The sequence below is a fragment of the Lepidochelys kempii genome, chromosome 13, assembly GCF_965140285.1.
Source record: "Lepidochelys kempii isolate rLepKem1 chromosome 13, rLepKem1.hap1, whole genome shotgun sequence".
NCBI classification, from domain to species: Eukaryota; Metazoa; Chordata; order Testudines; family Cheloniidae; genus Lepidochelys; species Lepidochelys kempii.
This window is the reverse complement of record NC_136392.1, coordinates 26,614,397-26,635,973: the sequence shown is the minus strand read 5'-3', so window position 1 is coordinate 26,635,973 and position 21,577 is coordinate 26,614,397. Positions and strand designations below refer to the sequence as shown.

Here is a 21,577-nt window from a genome sequence, read left to right as displayed (position 1 = left end):
CTCCATCTATTAGAAAGGTTATCTAACACATTCCATTACAAGACCCTGTTTTCAGTAGCTTAAAGTTGCTTATAAGGGGCAGAAGTTGGGGGTGGGAATTGGAACAGAGGGGGACAAGAACAGGTTCCAGGTGGGTTTGATAAGGGTGGGGGGGAGGGATAACCATCATGGAGAGATTGACAGAAGCAGAGAAGGTCTGGGGCAGGAGCCATTGTACTGTAAATAGGAGCAGATAGGGATTCGGACAAGAGTCCAAGGGACAGGAGCAGAAAGGTCTATAACCACTCTAGAGCATACTCCTCTCCAGAACCTGAAACCAAACTCAGGATTTCTATGCCTCAATATTCTTGTGCTCTGTGGCAAATAGTTGTGACACTCATTGGCAGAGTGTGTCTCATTCTGCTCTAGTGGCTGAGCCACATATAGGATAACAGCCTGCTACTCTTATCAGTTACTCCATTGGCTCAAATGGCAGAGGCCTGTACTGTGAATCTAAAAATCCCAACCCTACTAATGACTGTGAAGATCAATAGAGTTCCACATGATGAACTTTCTGGGTTTTTTAGTTTGCTTTTTTAACAATTTAGGAAATTATGTTTTTTAAAAACCTATGTTAAAAGAACATGATGGTTGCAAAGTCAAGCACTCAACACTTAGAAAATGCTAAAATTAAATCAACCCTAATTTGGCTTCCTTGTAATTCATTCATACCTAACTAGATTTTAAAGCCAGAAGGGACCATTAGATCATATAGCCTGACCTCCTGTATACCACAGGCCAGAGAATTTCACCCAGTTACCCCTGTGCTGAGTGCAACGACTTATTTGACAAAAGCATATGGTGCATGATGTGCATTATAAGAAACATATTGTGCATTATGATAGTCTTTAATTCCATAACCATATACTATTTTTTTCACAGAGCCCCTGCCACATTCAGTGCACAGGATTGGACTGTGCTCTGGGAGCAAATCAGGGTTGTGCGGTGAATGAAGCAGGGGCTACTGCAGTAATATAGACAGGATGTTCTCATGACTAAGGCAATTAAATGCCCCCCATGAGAGCTACCATAGAGTTCCTGTGTGATGCTGGGGAAGTCACTTAAACCAGAATCTGCACTAGGGGTCACTAATTGGGTGTTCCTCGTTTTCTGGGTGCTTGTGTTGAGACATCTGAGGCACCCAATGTTAGTGGACACATTTGACCTTACACTCTGTGCCTCAGTTCCCCCTCAATAAAATGGTGATATTAATACCCCCTCATCTCATGAAGATAAATTCATTTATTTGTGTGGTACTCAGATATTACAGTGAGAGCAGTACAGAAACACACATGAGAAAATTAACAGTTCTGTACCCAGTGCAGGGTTTGGATGAGATGCAGTAAACAAGGTACCTATGTGTAAGCAGTGTCAGGATGAGCTCCACCCTGACATCTGGTGGTGAGGTGTGGCAAGTTGTGGAAAAGAACTTCAGGGGCCGATCTCATTTGCATAGGCACACCCACCCCGCCTAGAATGAGGCCATAGCTGCCCAAATGGTCACTTTGGCTGCTGTGGGATCCCCAGTGTCTCTGTTATTGGGGCAGGAAGAATAAATTGTTATTACCCTGATTACGGGAACTGTGCTTGGAACTGTACGTGGCCTTTTGTTATGATGGAGGGACTCACCATCAACTAAGTAGCACTCGCTAGGCAAGGGTCATGGGTTCCAAAACTGTGTGAATAGAGAGAGGCTGGGGACAAGTAGTAATACTTGGTGGTATGGGCCCCTTGGTGAGGGCCTTACATGCTAATTGTGCTTCCTCCTCTCTCCACTGTAGAGTATCAGAGCTAATTTTGATTTCATTAGAAGTCTAGTTATAGGCTGCTGAGCTCACTTTGGGCTGATAGTACACCAGCACTGGGGCTTGCCCTACTACAAGCTGAATTCACCTAAGAGCTGAAATCATTGAGTGTTGTGTTAAGTAGTGGGGGAGCCTGAAGATATATTGTGGAGCAGTTGGCGGGTTGGCTGGTGGAGCAGTTTGTGGATGGCAGGAGCTGCTTGTGGTCCGTGGAGCTGAGCGAAGGAGTTCGTGAGGCGGCTGGCGGAGCGGAGCGCAGCTGAGCGAAGGAGTTCGTGGGGTGGCTGGCGGAGCGGAGCGCTGCTATGGAGCTATGGGGCGGTCAGCTTCAGATCATGTAAGGTGCCTCTTACCCCCGTCCCATTTCCACCCAGGTTGGGAAGTAAAGCTCCGCAGATAAACTTTCGAACTCTGGGGCTGCCCTGACCAGGGACAGAGACTTTTGGGGCATTGGACTTTTGGGACTTTGGGTGATTTGGGGTTGCTGGACTCAAGAACCAAAGGGAAAGGGGCATGCCCCAATTTGCTTGGGGTGGGTTTTTTGCTCATGAGTTGTCTCATAAATATAAAGGGAAGGGTAAACCCCTTTGAAATCCCTCCTGGCCAGGGGAAAGCTCCTCTCACCTGTAAAGGGTTAAGAAGCTAAAGGTAACCTCGCTGGCACCTGACCAAAATGACCAATGAGGAGACAAGATACTTTCAAAAGCTGGGAGGAGGGAGAGAAACAAAGGGTCTGTGTCTGTCTATATGCTGGTCTTTACCGGGGATAGACCAGGAATGGAGTCTTAGAACTTTTAGTAAGTAATCTAGCTAGGTATGTGTTAGATTATGATTTCTTTAAATGGCTGAGAAAAGAATTGTGCTGAATAGAATAACTATTTCTGTCTGTGTATCTTTTTTGTAACTTAAGGTTTTGCCTAGAGGGGTTCTCTATGTTTTTGAATCTAATTACCCTGTAAGATATCTACCATCCTGATTTTACAGGGGGGATTTCTTTATTTCTATTTACTTCTATTTTTTATTAAAAGTCTTCTTGTAAAAAACTGAATGCTTTTTCATTGTTCTCAGATCCAAGGGTTTGGGTCTGTGGTCACCTATGCAAATTGGTGAGGCTTTTTATCCAACATTTCCCAGGAAAGGGGGGGGGGTGCAAGTGTTGGGAGGATTGTTCATTGTTCTTAAGATCCAAGGGTCTGGGTCTGTAGTCACCTAGGCAAATTGGTGAGGCTTTTTACCAAACCTTGTCCAGGAAGTGGGGTGCAAGGTTTTGGGAAGTATTTTGGGGGGGAAGGACGCGTCCAAACAGCTCTTCCCCAGTAACCAGTATTAATTTGGTGGTGGTAGCGGCCAGTCCAAGGACAATGGGTGGAATATTTTGTACCTTGGGGAAGTTTTGACCTAAGCTGGTAAAGATAAGCTTAGGAGGTTTTTCATGCAGGTCCCCACATCTGTACCCTAGAGTTCAGAGTGGAGGAGGAACCTTGACAGGTTGTGTTATGAATCCTGTTGGTGGTGTTTCCCAAACATAATGCCACATTGTTTCTCTCTGTTATTAAAAGGCTTTTGCTACACTCAGACTATGTGCTTGCGAGAGGGGAAGTATTGCCTCTTGGAGGCGCCCAGCGGGGGTGGTATATATTTGTCCCAGGTCACTGGGTGGGGGCTCGAGCCGGTTTGCATTGTGTTATTGGAATGGATCCCCTAGATATTGAACCCGGCCCTTGTTGCTGCCAACTCTGACGGGCAGAAGGGTTACATATGCAACATTTCCTTTTATCCAGTGGACACACACTAAATAATGAGGATAAAAGGAAATATTGAATAGCTACCCATTCAGTGACAACTGTCCATCCTTTGCACTGAATGAGGCAGGGGTTCTCTGGGAATACTAGTGTCTGATCAGCTGATTAAAGACTATTATAATGCATACACACAAAGGAGCCGAATTTGTGTTGCACAAGCACCTTAGTTCTGGCATTTCCTAACTTATAAGTACTTGACTTTGCAATCTTAATGTTCTTTTAACACAGTGCTTTGGTATGTAATGTATTATGTGCACATGATACTGTATTCACAAAAGTATTTAATGTAACAGTTCATATTTTGAATATAACCATCTCCAATATCCTTCATATGTTGCTTATCTTCCAGGAACTGGAGCTTGTATGAGTTTGCACAGCATCCTCACAATGGGGCTCCAGTCCTGACTGGGTCTTTTAGGTTTTTCAATATAAATAACATAAGTAACCAAACTCTGCTCCCAGTTACACTGACGCTAATCTGCAGCACTTTCATCAGTTTCATTGGTGTTAGTCTACATTTACAATGGTGTAACTAAAAGTAACAGTTGTCCCTCGATGTTAAATTAGGTACAAACCTGTTGCCAAACGTAATTGAAGCTGGATTTCACCACAGCCCATCTAATCAGGACTTCTCTATACCACAGATCCCCATTCCACCGGATTCTGATTGTGTGTGTGTGTGTTTCTGAGTAGCTGCTGCTTCCTATTAGTAACTCCCCAACAGAGGGCAGAGGTAACCTTTGTTTCAAAGACCTTGTAAGAGAGGAACTGTCTCCAATTTAGATAAGAGCCTCTATGCTCAAAACACTTGTCACTTTCTCTTTTATGCCACTGCCTGATACAAGTAGCAGAGGTGATCCAAGGATTAAAAAATGGCTGGCTTTTTGTTGCATATCCTCAAGTGATTCATTCTCATGTCTAGGGACTTCCAGCTAGTGAAACAAGCATCCGATGAAGTGAGCTGTAGCTCACGAAAGCTTATGCTCAAATAAATTGGTTAGTCTCTAAGGTGCCACAAGTCCTCCTTTTCTTTTTGCGGATACAGACTTACACGGCTGCTACTCTGAAAAAAGAACCAGAAGAGAATTCTCTGCTGGAGTCAATGGAACTAGTATAAGGGCTCATTCAAACCAATGTGGGATCCTCAGCAAAGGCATTCAACTAGGCTCTGGTCTAACCTCTGTAAATTAGAGCAGCCCTCTTGCACCAGGGGTTGGTTTGGTTCCTAGCCAGCCCCAGGTTCTGTGGAGGTTTAAAGGTTGCTTAGAACCATCTCTGCTCACAGCTGTGCCAAGCATGAGCTCAATGAAGATGAGGATTGAACCTGGGGTCGCAAGTTTAGCTCAATATGGGTTTTTCCCTAATCCAATCTGGTAAACTGTGAGCACCGCATCTGGTATGTTAAGGGCAGGTGCTGGGACAAATATAACAGCTCACTGTTTCCTGGCATCAGTACTGTCTTAACTCTGTGATTCGGTATCCAACGTATTTGCTGTAGAACCAATTGCTGCCCCAGAATGAAGTTAAGGTTGGATACGGAGAGCAAATTGTGCAGGGTTTTAAGGCTTTCGGAATGGTTGGATCCCTGAAGTGTTCATTTCCAGACAGTCTAATACTTCAGGTTTTTAAAAGGTGAAGAATATTTGTTCAGAATTTGAAATTATTATTTATTAATTGTGTTACCGTAGCTCATGGGTGGGCAAACTACGGCCCGAAGGATTGCCAGGGAACTGCAGCCAATGGGAGCTTCAGGGGAGGTATCCACAGGCAAGGGCAGCGCGCGGAGCCCTCTGCCGCCTCCCCCCAACCCCCAAGGGCCGCAGGGATGTGGTGCCGGCCACTTCCAGGAGCGGCACGGGGCCAGGGCAGGCAGGCAGGGAGCCTGGCCTGGTCCCGGTGCACACCACTGCGCACCCCGGAGCCACTGCAGGTAAGCGGCACCAGGCCGGAGCCCGCACCCCAACTCCCTGCCCTGAGCCCCCTGCCTGCACCCCAACCCCCTACCACACCCCACAACCTTGCTGGACCCCAGCCCCCTGCCCCGAGCTCCCTGCCACACCCCAACCCCTTGCCCTGAGCCCCCTCATACACCCTGCACCCCTCCTCTGCCCCAACCCCATGCCCTGAGCCCCTTCCTGCATTCCACACCCCAGCCCCCTGCCCCAGCCCTACAGTCATGGCCCTGCATGCAATTTCCCCACCCAGATGTAGCCCTCGGACCAAAAAGTTTGCCCACCTCTGCCGTAGCTCATAGGAGCCTGATCTATATTGAGAGTTTAGGTGTTAACTGGACTCCAGTGAAACACACTTTCAATCTTAATTTTTTTTTTTTTAAATCAAAGTTGATATATTTTGCATCGTTTCCCGGAACTTAACTGGATGATTTAGCCTTTTGGATGTAGATCATTTACAGCAAAACAAACCAGGGAACTGCAGGCTTGCCTAGGGCAGAAATCAATAGAGGTCTAAAATGAGAGAGGTTTCAGAGTAGCAGCTGTGTTAGTCTGTATTCGCAAAAAGAAAAGGAGGACTTGTGCCACCTTAGAGATTAACAAATTTATTTGAACATAAGCTTTTGTGAGCTACAGCTGCATCCAATGAAGTGAGCTGTAGCTCACGAAAGCTTATACTCAAATAAATTGGTTAGTCTCTAAGGTGCCAGAAGTACTCCTTTTCTTTTTTTAAAATGAGATAAAGTCTCCCTCCTTCCACACCATCTGCATTTCTAAAGCACGTCTCACTGTCTGCTGAAATTTTCAAAGGGGCCTAATGGAGATAGGCAAATGATCCTGAATTGAAGTTCAAGGGGATTTGGGTGCTCCAGTCCCTTAGGCTTCTTTGACAGTCCCAACTCGTCTGTCTATGTCCTTTTAAGCAATATAAAGAGTAAATGTATTGGTGGATAAAGGTGCTGGATTCACAGCCTTGTAGTGTGAAGCCCTCTGACCACACAGACAGACTGGAAGCTCCTTCACACCAACTTGCCTCCAGTTTGACCAGAAAGAAGCATCTCCAAAGTGGGAACGAGTTGTTTCATCTCCTTTGCTCATTCAGCCCTCAATTTCTTTGCTCAGGATACCAGCAACCTTATCAATTAGCCAGAGATGCTGATGGTTTCCATGCTATGACCATGTCTTCTGGCCTGAGACTCATCTCCCGTAAGCCTCCACAGTTATCAGGCAGCAAAGCTTTCACAGATTTAGTTTGTGTAACATTTGTGATCGCTGTGCTGTGAGGTTCAATAACTTACCATTCTTCAGCAATGCCCCATCACCCTGGCTTTCCATTTGCCTTGCAAGTCAGTGATTCTCAAACTTCTTGAGCCTAGAGCTCATTTGTCATCTGCTCCCTCCTCCTTACCAAATTCAGGCAGAGCAGGTTGAAAATAAAAAAAAAAATTATTTTTTAAATCAGTTATTTTCATTCGACAAATTTAGAAAAGGAAAAGTTTTCCATTTTGCAAAGTTTTTATAAACATTTTTATCAAACATGTTGAGTTTTTTCTCCTGCCCTTCCCTTATTTCTCCCCTGAAAAGGGGGTCAGAAGAGGGGACAGAGGGAGAAAGTGAGAGGGAAAGAAACCAAAAAACTGACAATTTTTTATTTGCCACTTTTGTCAACAAAATTGAAAAAATTTGGAAATTTTTTTTTGGCAAAAATTTCTAATTCCAGAAAAGGTCATTTTTCTGCCAAAAAAACCCAACAATAACAACAACAACAAAAACCCTGAAAAATGTGAACTAGCTCTATGCACAGCCTGATGCTTTCATAAATGTCAGTAAAGGTACCCTCTTCCCCTTCTAGCTAGCTGGTGCTGCTGCAGTTGCTCAGGCTCTGGCTTGACATCTCTCCATGCTCCTGACCCTACAATTACTACCTCCCTAAGGTTAAAATGCATATATTTAGACATGCAGGTTTGAGAATTCTGGCCATGCTGTACTGCTAAGGTTCCTAAGAGAATCTACTGTACAAATGCTCAGCTACAGAACAGAGAACATGTCTCAGCAGATCACTGTAACTGCATGCACTCTCTTTCTGACCTAATTTGTCTCTAAAGAGGCCTCAGCAGAGCAGTGATGATGTTTTTAGGTCCCATTTCATATGGAGAAAAATAATGCTCAACTTCCTGTGCAGGGAGGTGAGAAACAATATTCCCAAAATACACAGTGTCTTTCTGTTTAAAATACATACCTTTCTTGGTGGTGTCATTTCCTTCCCCACATTCTGATTATGCATTGGGGAGCAGTTCAACAACACAGTAGTGCTCAATTGCCATACAAAATAACAACTCGTGTTAGGTTTCAGAGTAGCAGCCGTGTTAGTCTGTATTTTTTAGTCTCTAAGGTGCCACAAGTACTCCTTTTCTTTTTACTCATGTGTTAGTTTCGCCCCCATTGATTCTCCTGGAAATGATAGTCTCTTATGTCCCTTGAAGTCTTTGTTAGTACTTTCCAACCATTCGGAAGCCAAGTATCTGTGCCTACTGATATCTAGATCCTGAGTAGCCAAACAGGATTTCAAATGATAATTAACAATTAGCATTCACCCACTTCCTTGTGGGATAGCATTATTCCATCTTCAGGGACAAATTGAGTGTGTTCGGACACAGAAAGAATGGCACATAAGAAATTCTGTTATTACAAATACAAAATTCAAAATCACAAGGGCAATAGTAAAATGTTAATCAGTTGCCATAATAATTATCTACCTAACAGAGAAGCTGTAAGACTTACTTAATAAATGTTAATAAAGTGCTTTGAAATCCTCAGATGAAAAATGTAGTGGAAATACAAATATTACTATTCCTATTCATCAGCAACTTTCCAAAGTCTGAAAGCACGTGAAAGTGCTAAGTTGCTATTTCATATTTAGACTAAATCAGCAGTAACTGAAAATAGGTAAGATCTGATGACTACTCAGGAGCTTATGTGATATTTGGTTGGGGTTCCTAGTCCAATGCCCAAGTAGACAACTGTCCCTATTAGGAAAACTGCTTCCATAACCAGACGTCTGCAGTGGTCTCTTTGGAGCAGGGACCATCTTTTTGTTCTATGTTTGTACAGCAGCTAGCACAATAGGGTCTTGGTTCATGATTGGCCCTCTCAGGGCTGGTCTACACTACCATGGTAAATCAATCTAATTTATGCAACTTCAGTTATGTGAATAACATAACTGAAGTTGACATAGTTAGATCCACTTACTGCAGTGGCTACGCTCTCCCATCTACTTCCCTTATGCTTCTCGGGGAGGTGGAGTACACAAATCGATGAGAGAGTACTCTCCCATCGATTTAGCATGTCTTCACCAGACCTACTAAATCGACACTCTCTGCATTGATTGCAGCAGTGCCAATCTGCCCGTAAGCGTAGACAAGCCCTTACGACCTACGCTAGTACACATAACAAACAACAAAAATACCTTAACAAAGGTCAAGGAGTCAGGAGACCAGGATGCTGTTTCCAACTCTGCCAATGACTTGCTGTGTGATCTTGAATATGTTATTCAACCTCTCCATGCATCGGTTAAAATGGGGATGATCCTTACCCACTTTTGTGAAGTGCTTGGAGATCAGTGGATGAACATGCAATATATTACAGCAGAACCTCAATTTTAAAAAACACCGATATTATGAATGACCAGTTATACAAACCATTTTTCCTTATGGGGGGGTAGGAAGGGGGAGGAAATCACATAATGAAAGTGATGTTGATGAAGAAAAAGTCAACATCCCTTCATGTTCTGATACCGTCAGTGCATTGGAAATTGCTTTGTAGTGGTCTGAAGGACAAGAAAAAAGCAATGTCGTCACCATACTGCAACTTATGCACAGTACTTACTGTAATTTTGAGATGTTCAGTTTTATGAACTGTTTGATTTTATGAATTCCTCACTCTCCAATTAGTTCATAAAAAAGGATTCTACTGTACTTTTAATTGACAGTCTTGTTGGTGCTCTTAGCAGAAGTCCAGGATTGATCATACCATTTTGGAGACTGAACTATTCTCTCACTCTTCTGCCTTGTTTACACTCTCAGCTGTCTTAAAATTTTCCATGATTGCACTACCAATGGTGCACCTCCATGGGCAGCAGTAATGCAGTCAGTCCATCAGTGTTTTAACTACTGTGCTCCAAACAGAATTAGACAACACAGTCTAAACGTCAGCAATGCTCCCGCTGGATCTAACACAGTGCGGGGAATGTGAGTGTAGGCATAGCCATAGAGACAACTCACTTCTCCAGGGGAAGGTTGTGGTACAGTAGGCAGTGTTTGGGAAGGCTGCCCTGCTTCCCTCCTTCTGTAACAGATCTGTGGATGAAAAGGACTTCAGTCTTCAGGGCTCTAAATGCATTTTATTAATTCTTTCTAATGAGGTACACAGATCTATGCAGAACAGAAATCTCTTTTTGAAACTGTATCATTATGTTTCTAGCTCCAATCTAAGGTCCCCAGTTCTGCTATATTTTTATACTGGAGCTGGCTGGAGCAGCACACTTGAAATCTCTAATGCAATCTTACTATTTTTATTATTGTTTACAGCAGCATCTAGAAGCCCCAATTCAAGCTAGATTCTGCACATATATTGTTATAGAGACCACCTTAAGCACCTTGCCAAAAATCGAACCAGATGGCACTTGATTTGCAAGAAGGCCACGTTCCTTTGAGATTTGCCATTATGAAGACGGATTGCGCCTTCAGAGATAAAAAATGGAATCCTTCAATTCCACTTTTCACAGAATAACCATACTCTAGCTTCTCCGTATGAAAAGTGTTCAAAGCACTTCTAAACATGCCCATAGCCCCCTCCCACCAGATTCCTATCTCTGAAGACCCCACTGCCCACACAGAGCCCCCCCAGGATCGCTGTCCGGGAGTCCCCACAGCCCACACAGAGCCCCCCCCCCACAATCGCTGCCCGGGGGTCCCCACTGCCCACACAGAGCCCCCACACAATCGCTGCCCGGGGGTCCCCACTGCCCACACAGAGCCCCCCATAATCGCTGCCCGGGGGTCCCCACTGCCCACACAGAGCCCCCCCCAGGATCGCTGTCCGGGAGTCCCCACAGCCCACACAGAGCCCCCCCCCACAATCGCTGTCCGGGGGTCCCCACTGCCCACACAGAGCCCCCCCACAATCGCTGCCCGGGGGTCCCCACTGCCCACACAGAGCCCCCCCACAATCGCTGCCCGGGGGTCCCCACTGCCCACACAGAGCCCCCCACAATCGCTGCCCGGGGGTCCCCACTGCCCACACAGAGCCCCCCATAATCGCTGCCCGGGGGTCCCCACTGCCCACACAGAGCCCCCCCCAGGATCGCTGTCCGGGAGTCCCCACAGCCCACACAGAGCCCCCCCCCCACAATCGCTGTCCGGGGGTCCCCACTGCCCACACAGAGCCCCCCCACAATCGCTGCCCGGGGGTCCCCACTACCCACACAGAGCCCCCCACAATCGCTGCCCGGGGGTCCCCACTGCCCACACAGAGCCCCTCCTCCAGGATCCCTCACTGCCCAAATAGAGGCCCCCAGGATCTCTGTCTGGGGGTGCCCACGGCTCAGCCCCTTCCCGCCCCCTGAGGGAGCCAAGTCAACGCCCAAATCCCCATAGAGGCGAAACACCCCCGCCCCTACAACGGGCCTGGGCCCAGGCCCAGGCCGCGGCCTAGGAGCCGCCCCGTCCCCTCCACGCGCATGCGTAGGGCCCGCGGGGCACGCTGGGAGTTATAGTTTTCGCCCGCCTCCACCTCCCCCCGCCGTCGCTGACTCTGCGCATGCGGATTGTCCGCCCGACTTTGCGAAGTCGCTGCCTGAGGTTGGGCTCGGACGGGCTGCCATCTTGGCGGAAGGCTTGGGGAGCTGGCACCGCCGCCCTGACCGGTAAGGAGCCCACCGCGGCGGGAGGTGGCAGCGGAGAAGAGACTGTATCCCTCCCGGTCTCCCCTCGAAGTGGCGCGTCGGCTCCGCCGTCGGAGAGGGGCTCGGGGGTGGGGCAGGCCTGGCCCGGCGCGGGGGAGCCGCCGCCCCCTCTCCGGGGGTCACAACATGTGCAGTCGGGGAGGGGGGAGGCATTTCGCTCCTTGCCCCCGTGGGGGCAGCCCCCAGACCGGCTTCCCGCAGGACGTCTGGTCACAACCCCTCCCCCGTCCTGACCAGTCCCCTCTGGCTGCTAGAGCCCTGATCGCTGGCCACAGGCCCGCCCCCAACCAGCCCCCTCTGGCTACCAGAGAGCCCTGATCGCTGGCCACAGCCCCCTCTGGCTACCAGAGAGCCCTGATCGCTGGCCACAGCCCCCTCTGGCTACCAGAGCCAGTGCTCTGACCACCGTCCTCTCCCTGTCCACCCACCAGCCCCCTCTGGCTGCCAGAGCCCTGATCGCTGGCCACAACGCCCTCTGGCTACCAGATCCAGTGCTCTGACCACCGCCCTCTCCCTGTCCACCCACCAGCCCCCTCTGGCTGCCAGAGAGCCCTGATCGCTGGCCACAGCCCCCTCTGGCTACCAGAGCCAGCGCTCTGACCGCCGCCCTCTCCCTGTCCACCCACCAGCCCCCTCTGGCTACCAGAGCCCTGATCGCTGGCCACAACGCCCTCTGGCTACCAGAGCCAGTGCTCTGACCACCGTCCTCTCCCTGTCCACCCACCAGCCCCCTCTGGCTGCCAGAGAGCCCTGATCGCTGGCCACAGCCCCCTCTGGCTACCAGAGCCAGCGCTCTGACCGCCGCCCTCTCCCTGTCCACCCACCAGCCCCCTCTGGCTACCAGAGCCCTGATCGCTGGCCACAACGCCCTCTGGCTACCAGAGCCAGTGCTCTGACCACCGTCCTCTCCCTGTCCACCCACCAGCCCCCTCTGGCTGCCAGAGAGCCCTGATCGCTGGCCACAGCCCCCTCTGGCTACCAGAGCCAGCGCTCTGACCGCCGCCCTCTCCCTGTCCACCCACCAGCCCCCTCTGGCTGCCAGAGAGCCCTGATCGCTGGCCACAGCCCCCTCTGGCTACCAGAGCCAGCGCTCTGACCACCGTCCTCTCCCTGTCCACCCACCAGCCCCCTCTGGCTGCCAGACCCCAGAGCCCTGATCGCTGGCCACAGGCCCACCCCCAACCAGCCCCCTCTGGCTGCCAGACCCCAGAGCCCTGATCGCTGGCCACAGGCCCGCCCCCAACCAGCCCCCTCTGGTTGCCAGATCCAGTGCTTTGACTACAGCCCTCTCCCTGTCTTGCCACCCCTGTGACCAGCCCCCTCTGGGTGCTAGACCGCAGTGCTCTGATCTCTGGCCACAGCCCCGTCTCCAACCAGCCACTCCAGCTGCTAAACCCTAGTGCCCTGACCTCTGGCGACAGCCCCAACCACAACCAGCCTCCTCTGGCTCTGACCAGTGCTCTGACCACAGACCTCTCCCTGTTCACCCACCAGCCCCCTCTGGCTGCTAGACGCCAGTGCCCTGACCTGTGGCCACATAGCACAGTCCTGTCCTGGGGGTGTTCGTAGACTGCTGAGTGGTTCTTCATGATTTGCCAGCCCTGGGGGGTTTCCCTCCTCTTCTAGGTTCCTCTCTCCCACAGGATGCCCATTTTATTGAGACCCTCCAGGTGTTTGGCTTGCGTGAACTGATAATTTATTCCCTCCAACTCATTCCTCTCAATTCAGTAATCCTCTAGCTCAGCCCCTTCCCCAGATCTTTGACTACTAGTGCCTCCACTCTATCCTGGTAAGTCTTGCTAGAGCCTCTTTTGCTGCAGCAATCTAACCCGCGTTTACTTGCTTTGTCCTATAAAAAAAATGTAGTGTTGTAAAGTAATGGTCCAAAACATTAAAGCATAAGTGAGTGTAACTGCAATGTGTGTGGTTATTACTATACAGTAATGTAGTATCTTTAATAAGTAAAGTCATTCTAGAATGGCGGCATCGGTGCCTTCACTTTTAGTCTGGAAACATGGATGGGTCTTTGTTACTTAACCCTCCAGTATCTAAATGTGCACCACTGATCTTGTGTGACAACAAAACATAGGGAGAGGAAGGTTGAAATGATGTGGGAGTCATTATTTAACTGGGTCTGAAATTTTCTGCCACCTGCTTTTCAGGATTTAGCTTGTTTTGATAGCTATAATTTAAAATAGGAAAGACAACACCAGATTGTGAGAGGCAGAAGTAGCATAGGTGTAGAATAAGGGGCCTACCTTGTAATTTGGTATAGTTAGAGACATCCGTTACTCTTTGAATTGGCAAAAGCCTCTCAGCAGAAACAAACTTTTATTGAATCCAAGAAATTAGAGATGGGAAAGGTCTTTTAGGTCATCTTTTCCATTCCTTTGGCTAATACTGGATTGTTTCTTAGAGTGTTTCCCATTATTTTGTCCAGTCTTTATTACTCCGTATCTTCCTCCATTTCCCTTTTACTGGGGGTAATCTTGCCTAATAAATGTAAAGGGCAGACTAGAAGTAATGAAGGAATTAAGGCAGATTGAACCACTGCTGGTTTGCACTACTTGAAAAACAGGCTTAGAAATTTAGGAATAAAGTCCCACCTTGGCTCCGTCTTCCTGTTCAGATCTCATGAGGGTGAGACTAAAAAATTGCTTGAAGGCAGTCAATCAAGTTATGCTCTCTCTTCCAGCTGTGAAAGTTGAGAGCTGTTCTACTGACTTAATTGTGGTTACATTGGTTTGTGCTGCTGTAAAAGAGCCAAACACATTCTAGTTTGTGTTCTTAGTTGCAGTTTGACAGTTTTAACCGTCTCTGTGAATAAGTTCACTTCCAAGTTATCATCAGAATAATATCTGCATTATGATTCAAAGTGAATTTTTTCTTACATCTTTTAAACAAAGATATGGTATAGTAGGTATGAAAGAAGTTGAACTGATGGAGTGGAAAATAACTGAGGCTTCTGAATACTAAGTTTGAAAGCTCCTTACAGATTAAACAGTTATCACAGTGTTTAAAGGTGGAGGGAGAGTGGGGGGAGATTATTTATATGAATAAAACTGTTAAGCAATATAGTTTCTGTTTTCTTCTCTCCTGTTTAGGTATTTATATTCTAATTGTTCATGGTTAAGCAGCCATGGGAATTGAGATTTATTTCCTTGTTTTAGAGATTAGACATCTTTCCCAACGTTTTAAAAGAAGAGATGGGATAACAGGCATTACTGAATGTAGTTTAAGAATTACATGCTTTAAAATATGTCAGGAGTCTGCTTTCGGTTTTAAATCTACCATTCCATTTTCTAGGAAAGTTTAAACTAAAATAATTCCAAAAATAAATGATCCATTTCTCATGAGGCCTACAAAATCCATTTGTTTTTTTTTCCATCTTCTGACTCATCCAATGGTTAATCGACAAACGCTTCACAGAGATGTGTTGATATCAATTAGCAATGTTAGTGCCCAGACAAATATATTTTATATGAATGGATTATAATGCAGTTAATTTGTTAAATAACACTATTCATGTTAACTTAAACCATCTGTTAAAATGTCTCACATGCTGGTAGTATACAAACAATAAATAATTCCACTTTCATTCAAAACAAATGAGGAAAACAATGTGTATAAAAGAAACTGAAAACGATAATCTAGCGTATATATGTGCTATAAACTACACTATGGACATTGTGCTTCTAAGTTTGCTTCTCCAGTTCTGTGCTTTTTTCATGCTAGATTTGTCAGTCTGCTGGTCTGATTATCTTTGTGATAGATGATTGTAGTTTGTGTGCCCTCAAACTTCAAAAGGGAGTGACATTTAGCACAGCACATGTACGTGTAGCTGGGAGAAGAACATTTACAGCTGCTTACTGTAAATGAGCGTTGCCCACATACAGAAGGATTATGATGTGCATGCTTGCTCCAGAAGGCAAAATAGGATGTAATCACAGTTTGCTTATCTATCTTGGAAGTGTTTTTTCTGTTTTTCCAATGTCTGCCACAGAATCAAGCAAATGTGTTGGGGTTGTTTTGTTTTTTTAAAGGTTCCAGACAGTCCATCTGTTTGGCATCATTCATTTGGCTGTGTTTCAGGCATCTGAACTAATTTGGTGCCCACTTTTGGGAAAAGAAAGGGTAGTCTGCATCCTACTTTTCTTCCTTCTAGAGAAGAAAGTAAATAATCTTGCTTCTTTGTGTAGTGTTTAGAACTTGGGTTGCAGAGGAGAGTTCTTGCCATGTCAAAGGCCTCCAAAGGGATTGTTTTATTTCCTTTAAATCTATATTGAACAATCCGTGATTTTTTTCAGAAAGACTCACTGTAAACTGGAAAAGAAACCTTTGAAAACCTGCAAATGAGGTTCCCATTCTTGGAAAATTTCTTATTACCAAGCTCTATACAAACTTTTAAAAACCTCTGACATTTTTCCATTAAACTCTTAAATTATAAATGGAATTTCTACACTAACAGTAGTTAGTTCACAGAACACACTAATAAAAATATTGAGGACATAGATTTTCTCTGAGGAAACATGATATGGGGACATTGACATTGGTTATTCTAACTGTTTAAACAAGCATACAATGCTAATATGGAATTTTGGAATGTTCACAAGTAGGGTATTTTCTTCCAGTTCTTTTGTCTAGAAACACTACTAGCTTCTTCCTCACACCTATTTGAGCTGTTCCAAAATGTATAACTAGGATGTGTCTGTTGCCTTGTACATGAATAGAGTTGCTAATGTTTGCATTTAAATAGTTGGTCCTGAAACAAGCATCTTTAATACATGTGCTCCAGTCAAGCAGAGGTAGGGCTTGAAAAATTCACCCACCATTTACCATCGTGAAATGGGGGAAAAGAGTAAATGTGCCTTTTCTTTTCCATTGGTTGAGCAGAACTAGGAAGTGAGGCATCAAATTTGAAGCCTGACCCATTAGCCAGAACATTATATGAAAGCAGACACTTCTGAGCAGGATCCATTGACACCATCCTGTTAAATTTTTTTTACTGCTTTCCTCTTTGTCAGCGGTTAGAAGTTGAAGGGAAGTCTGAGCATCTCACCAAGAGGTTCCACTTGCATCTCACTGTTTTTCATTTCTCATTTGTATTGGTTTCTGGCTAATGGATGTCTAGTAAATTTTTAAGCCCTGGACTAAGGAAAGATAGCCTGCCCTGTGTTTCAAAAGGCCTTGAATGTGGAGGGCATGGGAAAAAGGAGCACTCCCACTCAAATTCCTTAATCTGGTTATCATCTATTCTATGAATTTGATTAAATTGATAGCCATACAAAATGAACCTTTATCATCAAGAATATTTAGAATTTGTGAATATCTCAGAGAATTAGCAATTTATTTTAAATAAACTGAAGTATTGAGATAGGAGCAATCACAAGCAGCCTGGGTCAAAAGTCTGTCACAGGACTTGTATCCTGGCTATTATGATTACTGAGTGATTTTGGGGCAAGTCACTTATAGCTTCTGCATGGTTGTATCTCAGAACTGAGAATCTGGCTTTGAGCTGCTAACGGAGCAACTAAGGTTTGAGCTTTCTTCCTTCAGCTTCTTTCACTTTATTAGATAGAAAGTGAGCTGCAGACTGGTAAATCGGCATAAACAGCACACATGAGATGTTGGTGAACTTCCTTTGAGAGAGTTCATTTCATTAAAACCCTTGGACATATTTGTGTCTGTGTCCAGCCCTTGTGGCAGTTCTTGTTCTCAGTTTTTTCAAAGAAAAACTTCTTAAGTATGTTCTGGTAACCATTTCTCCTGGTTGGCAGTTGGGGTAACTGAGAATCCAAAAATTGGGCATGCTGGTTTGGTCATTTTTAAACATGTAAAGCTTTAAACCAGCTAGACCATGGTGCCTCAGACTCTGCTTCTCTGCCTTGGTAATATTACTGCAACAGTTGAGATCTGAGGAACATGAGCTAGCAATCCCCTGGTTTATTTACAAGGGGCCTTGACAGATTTTTCTTGGTGAGGAGTCCTCAACTGTGAAATCTGTTTCTCACCTTGGTTAGTCAGGGCCTTAATCTGTTGACCTCAGGTCCCATTGGAAGTTTCTCTCTTTCTCACAGGGCTTTTCTGTACAGTCTGTACTGCTATAACTATATTGGTTTGGAAACTGACATAGTTGAAGTGGTATAACCCCCTCATGTGGACACAGTTATTCTGGTATAAAGGTGCTTATATTGATCTAGTTTAGTTATACCAATATAGCTTTGCCCACAAAAGGGGAGTGTACTGCTTTAATGTTTTAGAAACCAGCATAGTTAAAGTGGTACAAAAACTATGTGTAAACAAGTCTTCAGGTTTATCTTTGGGCTGGATAGTATGAATAAGTGGCTGGCTTGGGGGTGTGAGCCTTGTGAGGGGAATCAGATCGGATTGGAAGAGATGTTTTTTTCCATAGGTCCAAATTGTTTGTTTTGTGTATGCATACAGGTTACTGGATGACACATTTTTAAACAACCAAAATAAAATAACATTATTTATTTGTATTCATTGGAATGTACATAGGGTATGCCTTGTATATATATCCTGTAACCATTATCTCTCTGATCATTGTCCACTTCCTCCTACTTAGTACTCAGGCACTGTGCATGTTGCTGAGCATTTTTCACACACACTTCTCCGTGGTATACAGAACCCTTTCTGAACAGGTGCTTAGTAAACCCTGTGTGCTGAGCATTTTGGCCCTCTGCACTTTCCCTGAACCCTCTCTGTCTATTTCCACACCTAAGAGTGTTGCAAATTTCTTAGTTAATCTGTGCTTTGAAGATAGAAAATGCTAAATAGTATTAATATGTACAATTGGCTGTTAGCTGACTTTTAAATGTAATAAAACTTTGACTTACTATTTTAAAGTTGTACTTATTGCATTTTATTTTTTAAAAGTTCCATTGGTGTATCTTGCCTTTGAATTTAAAAAAAAAGTGTAAAAGGGGTTAACCAGACCCTTTTTATATCCCCCAAAAGCATATTCCATAAATGTGTCACTCAAAACACAAGCTTTTTATCTAGATAATCTTCCCTCAATATGTTTTCAAGTCTACCTTCTGTTTAGGGAAGGAGGAAGCAAATATTCTTATCTATAGATATGTGTATTCCAGATATTAAGAGCATAGTGTTTAGTGTAACCTGTATGTGGTTAGCTAATCCATACTATGTGCTAACCTCACTTTTTAAGCCAGTAAGATGGAGTGTTTATTTTTCTGTTTTTATATATCATACCACACAGCATCAAATTCATATATAAGTGAATTCCTTAGAGAGAAATCATTCTAAATAGTTAAGGAAGTGTAAGCATTTAAAACTGTTGCTTCATACACTATTTAGAATGATTTCTCTCGAAGATATTTTTATTTGTACCTCTGTCTGTATTCTGAGATGCAGTAACACAAGGAACGCAATCTGAAAATACTCATCTTAACGTCTTAATTTTAAAAATTGTCCCATTTTTACTTGATGTTTATTATGATTAAATGGAGTTTTTTGAATATTTGACCAAATGTAATGACCGCTATTTATGAAGTTTTTCTTCGTAAGTCTATGAAAGGCCGAGCAGAACAGCTTCACAAAATTAGTTTAAAAACAAGTTTTTTCTCTTTATATGTCGAGATTTATGTTTAGATTTACTAGCACTTGTTAGCTGGGAATCCATGTAGATCATTTAATCAAGTATAATGTTAAATTCTTATATAGGTATTTTTGTTTTAAGGTAGTTTCAAAAGAAGTCTTCAGTGCAAAAACACTACTTTATTTTTTTTTTTAGAAGCATTTTTTGATTTAGAGGATTTTTACAAATTCTCACAGAACGAAATGAGTATCTTATAAACTGGAAAACCCAGAGGAATGGACAAACTTACTCTTGTCTCATGAAAATAATAGAGTGGCGTCTCCAAATAAGTCTTTAAGAAGTGATAAGTCTAATCTTTTTCTAATTTTGACTTTTCCCTATTTTATGAGTGTGGGGCTTAGATTTATTTGCTGTCAGTAAGTGTTCATATTAAAAATCTTGATTGTAAATTTTAGTGCTCTTGAAATGTGTTGGATTTGTAACAATGAAGACTGAAGGCGACTATTCATAGAGCAGGTCCAGCTTGGCAGGAGTGGCACAAGTTTTCACACAGTACCCTGCCAGTATTCTTCAACTCTGGTTTGGAGGGAACACCCTTAGAGATTAGGGGCTTTGTCTCCATGTTTGCTCAATCCTTTCTCCTCTTCTGAGACTACAAAAGGATGCCAGTTGCGGTGAAGGGATTTGTAAACACGTGTCCACTGGGTGCTTAACTGAGATTGTCAAATCATAGCTAAGGCTGTATTATTATGGTTGTTGAATTGAACAGAAAGTATGCATCTTACTTTGATTTCTATCTACAAAATGTACCTGTCCATAACAGCAATAGGTGCCTACATTTGCTGTGGAAAAATATGCAATTTAAAAAATGAGATTCAACTTTCTGCCACATTTTCACTTACTGTACGCAAAGAGTACCTTTAGGTGCATATGTGATTAGATGACCAATTTCACTGAAGCAGGAGTGCAGGTGTCTGTAGCTGGAGACAGCTGACTTGCTCTTGGACTCTTTGGCTCTGTCTTCATTAGGAAAAAAGATGTGGTAGCTAACTCAAGGTAAAAGTTCTTATGCAGACAAGGCAGTTCATAGTTTTTCTCCGAGTTAGCAGATTGATTTAGACTTTAACTGGCCCTGCAAACTTGTGTGAAAACTGCAAGCTATTTTCACTAGGATTTTAGCTTGTATTCAGAACACACTTTTTCCACCCTAGTGAAGGTGTGTCTTAGGCTATATCTACACTAGCACTTTTGTCAATAAAAATTTTGTTGGTCAGGGGGTGTGAAAAAACACACACCTGACCGACATAAGCTTCACCAACAAGTGCTGGTGTGGACAGTGCTATGTCTGTGGGAAACATTCACCTGTCGTCATAGCTACCGCTGCTTGGTGGTGGTGGTTTAATTATGCTGATAGAAAAGCTCTCCCCCATTGGAATAGAGTGGCTATATGGGAGACCTTACAGTGGTACAGCAGCAGCCCTACACTACAGATCTTGTGCCACTGTAAGATCTGTAGTGTAGCCATAGCCTTAGGCTGCTCTTGCAGACCAGATCATTCAGAGCAGTAGGGAGAGAAGGCACAAGAAAATAAAGGAGTTTGGGAGATAGAAGGCCAACAAAACTGGGCTGTGTTTTGGGAGGAGGGCCAGTCTGCGTTCCTCTTGTGTACATCTCCCTTCCCCATGTATTACTCTTAGTAGTTTAGTCTTTAGTGCAGGTTCCTTATTTCAGCTGTCTGAATGGGGCTAAAGCACTCACTAATAGGAAAAAGGGGAGAAAACATCAAATTGAGGAAGATGATCTGGCCCTCCAATTCACTAGTGAAAACAGTGCCATTAAGACAAAAAACTCCCAATATGCTAAAAAGTGAATGGAAACTCTCTGGGTTTTCGTCTACTAATTTACAATGCATGGTTTAGTCAATATGGACCATTTATCATCTTTCTCCTCTACTCAAAAATGGATGAAGTTTTCATAATCTAAATATGTAGAAAAACTTATCCTGGTAGACAGACAGTTGGTGCATTCTTTTAATTAATTGCCAAATAGAATTGTTAGCAAGAAGTTAATATTCATTTTTTCTGAACCTGTTATGGATCTTTATTTCTGCAGTAATTAAAATTTGAACAGTTAATATCCCATTTTCTAATTTCCTGCTAGTACAAAAAATGGAGTATATACAAATTAAAACATATTTGGAATTAAACAAATCTGTTAATTAATGAAAAACTTCAAATGCTTCCTACCTTCATGAAATAAGTGAGACTGTTTTCTTTGGCAATAAGTGCCATTTTTATGGATCAGAATGGCAAACTTCCAGAGCAACATTACATCTAACATTTTAAAGTATCGGTTCTCAACCCTAGGATGCTTGTGGCCCAATCAGCACACAGCTAAGGTGGCCACAAACTGTCTACGTATCATTGTATAGGCAAAAA

At 44.3% G+C, this 21,577-nt stretch overlaps 1 protein-coding gene across 2 annotated transcripts in view; it reads left to right on the top strand.

Annotated features, from left to right (window-relative positions):
* The first annotated feature begins 11,415 nt into the window (after positions 1-11,415).
* Positions 11,416-21,577, top strand: part of ITCH (itchy E3 ubiquitin protein ligase) — a 116,967-nt gene continuing 106,805 nt past the window's right edge. Inside the window, exon 1 of one of the 2 annotated variants that reach the window (XM_073309885.2) lies at positions 11,416-11,521. In XM_073309885.2, coding sequence (XP_073165986.1) covers positions 11,416-11,521 — 106 coding nt within the window. The remainder of the gene's footprint in view (positions 11,522-21,577) is intronic. The other variant, XM_073309879.2, reaches the window with a different exon arrangement.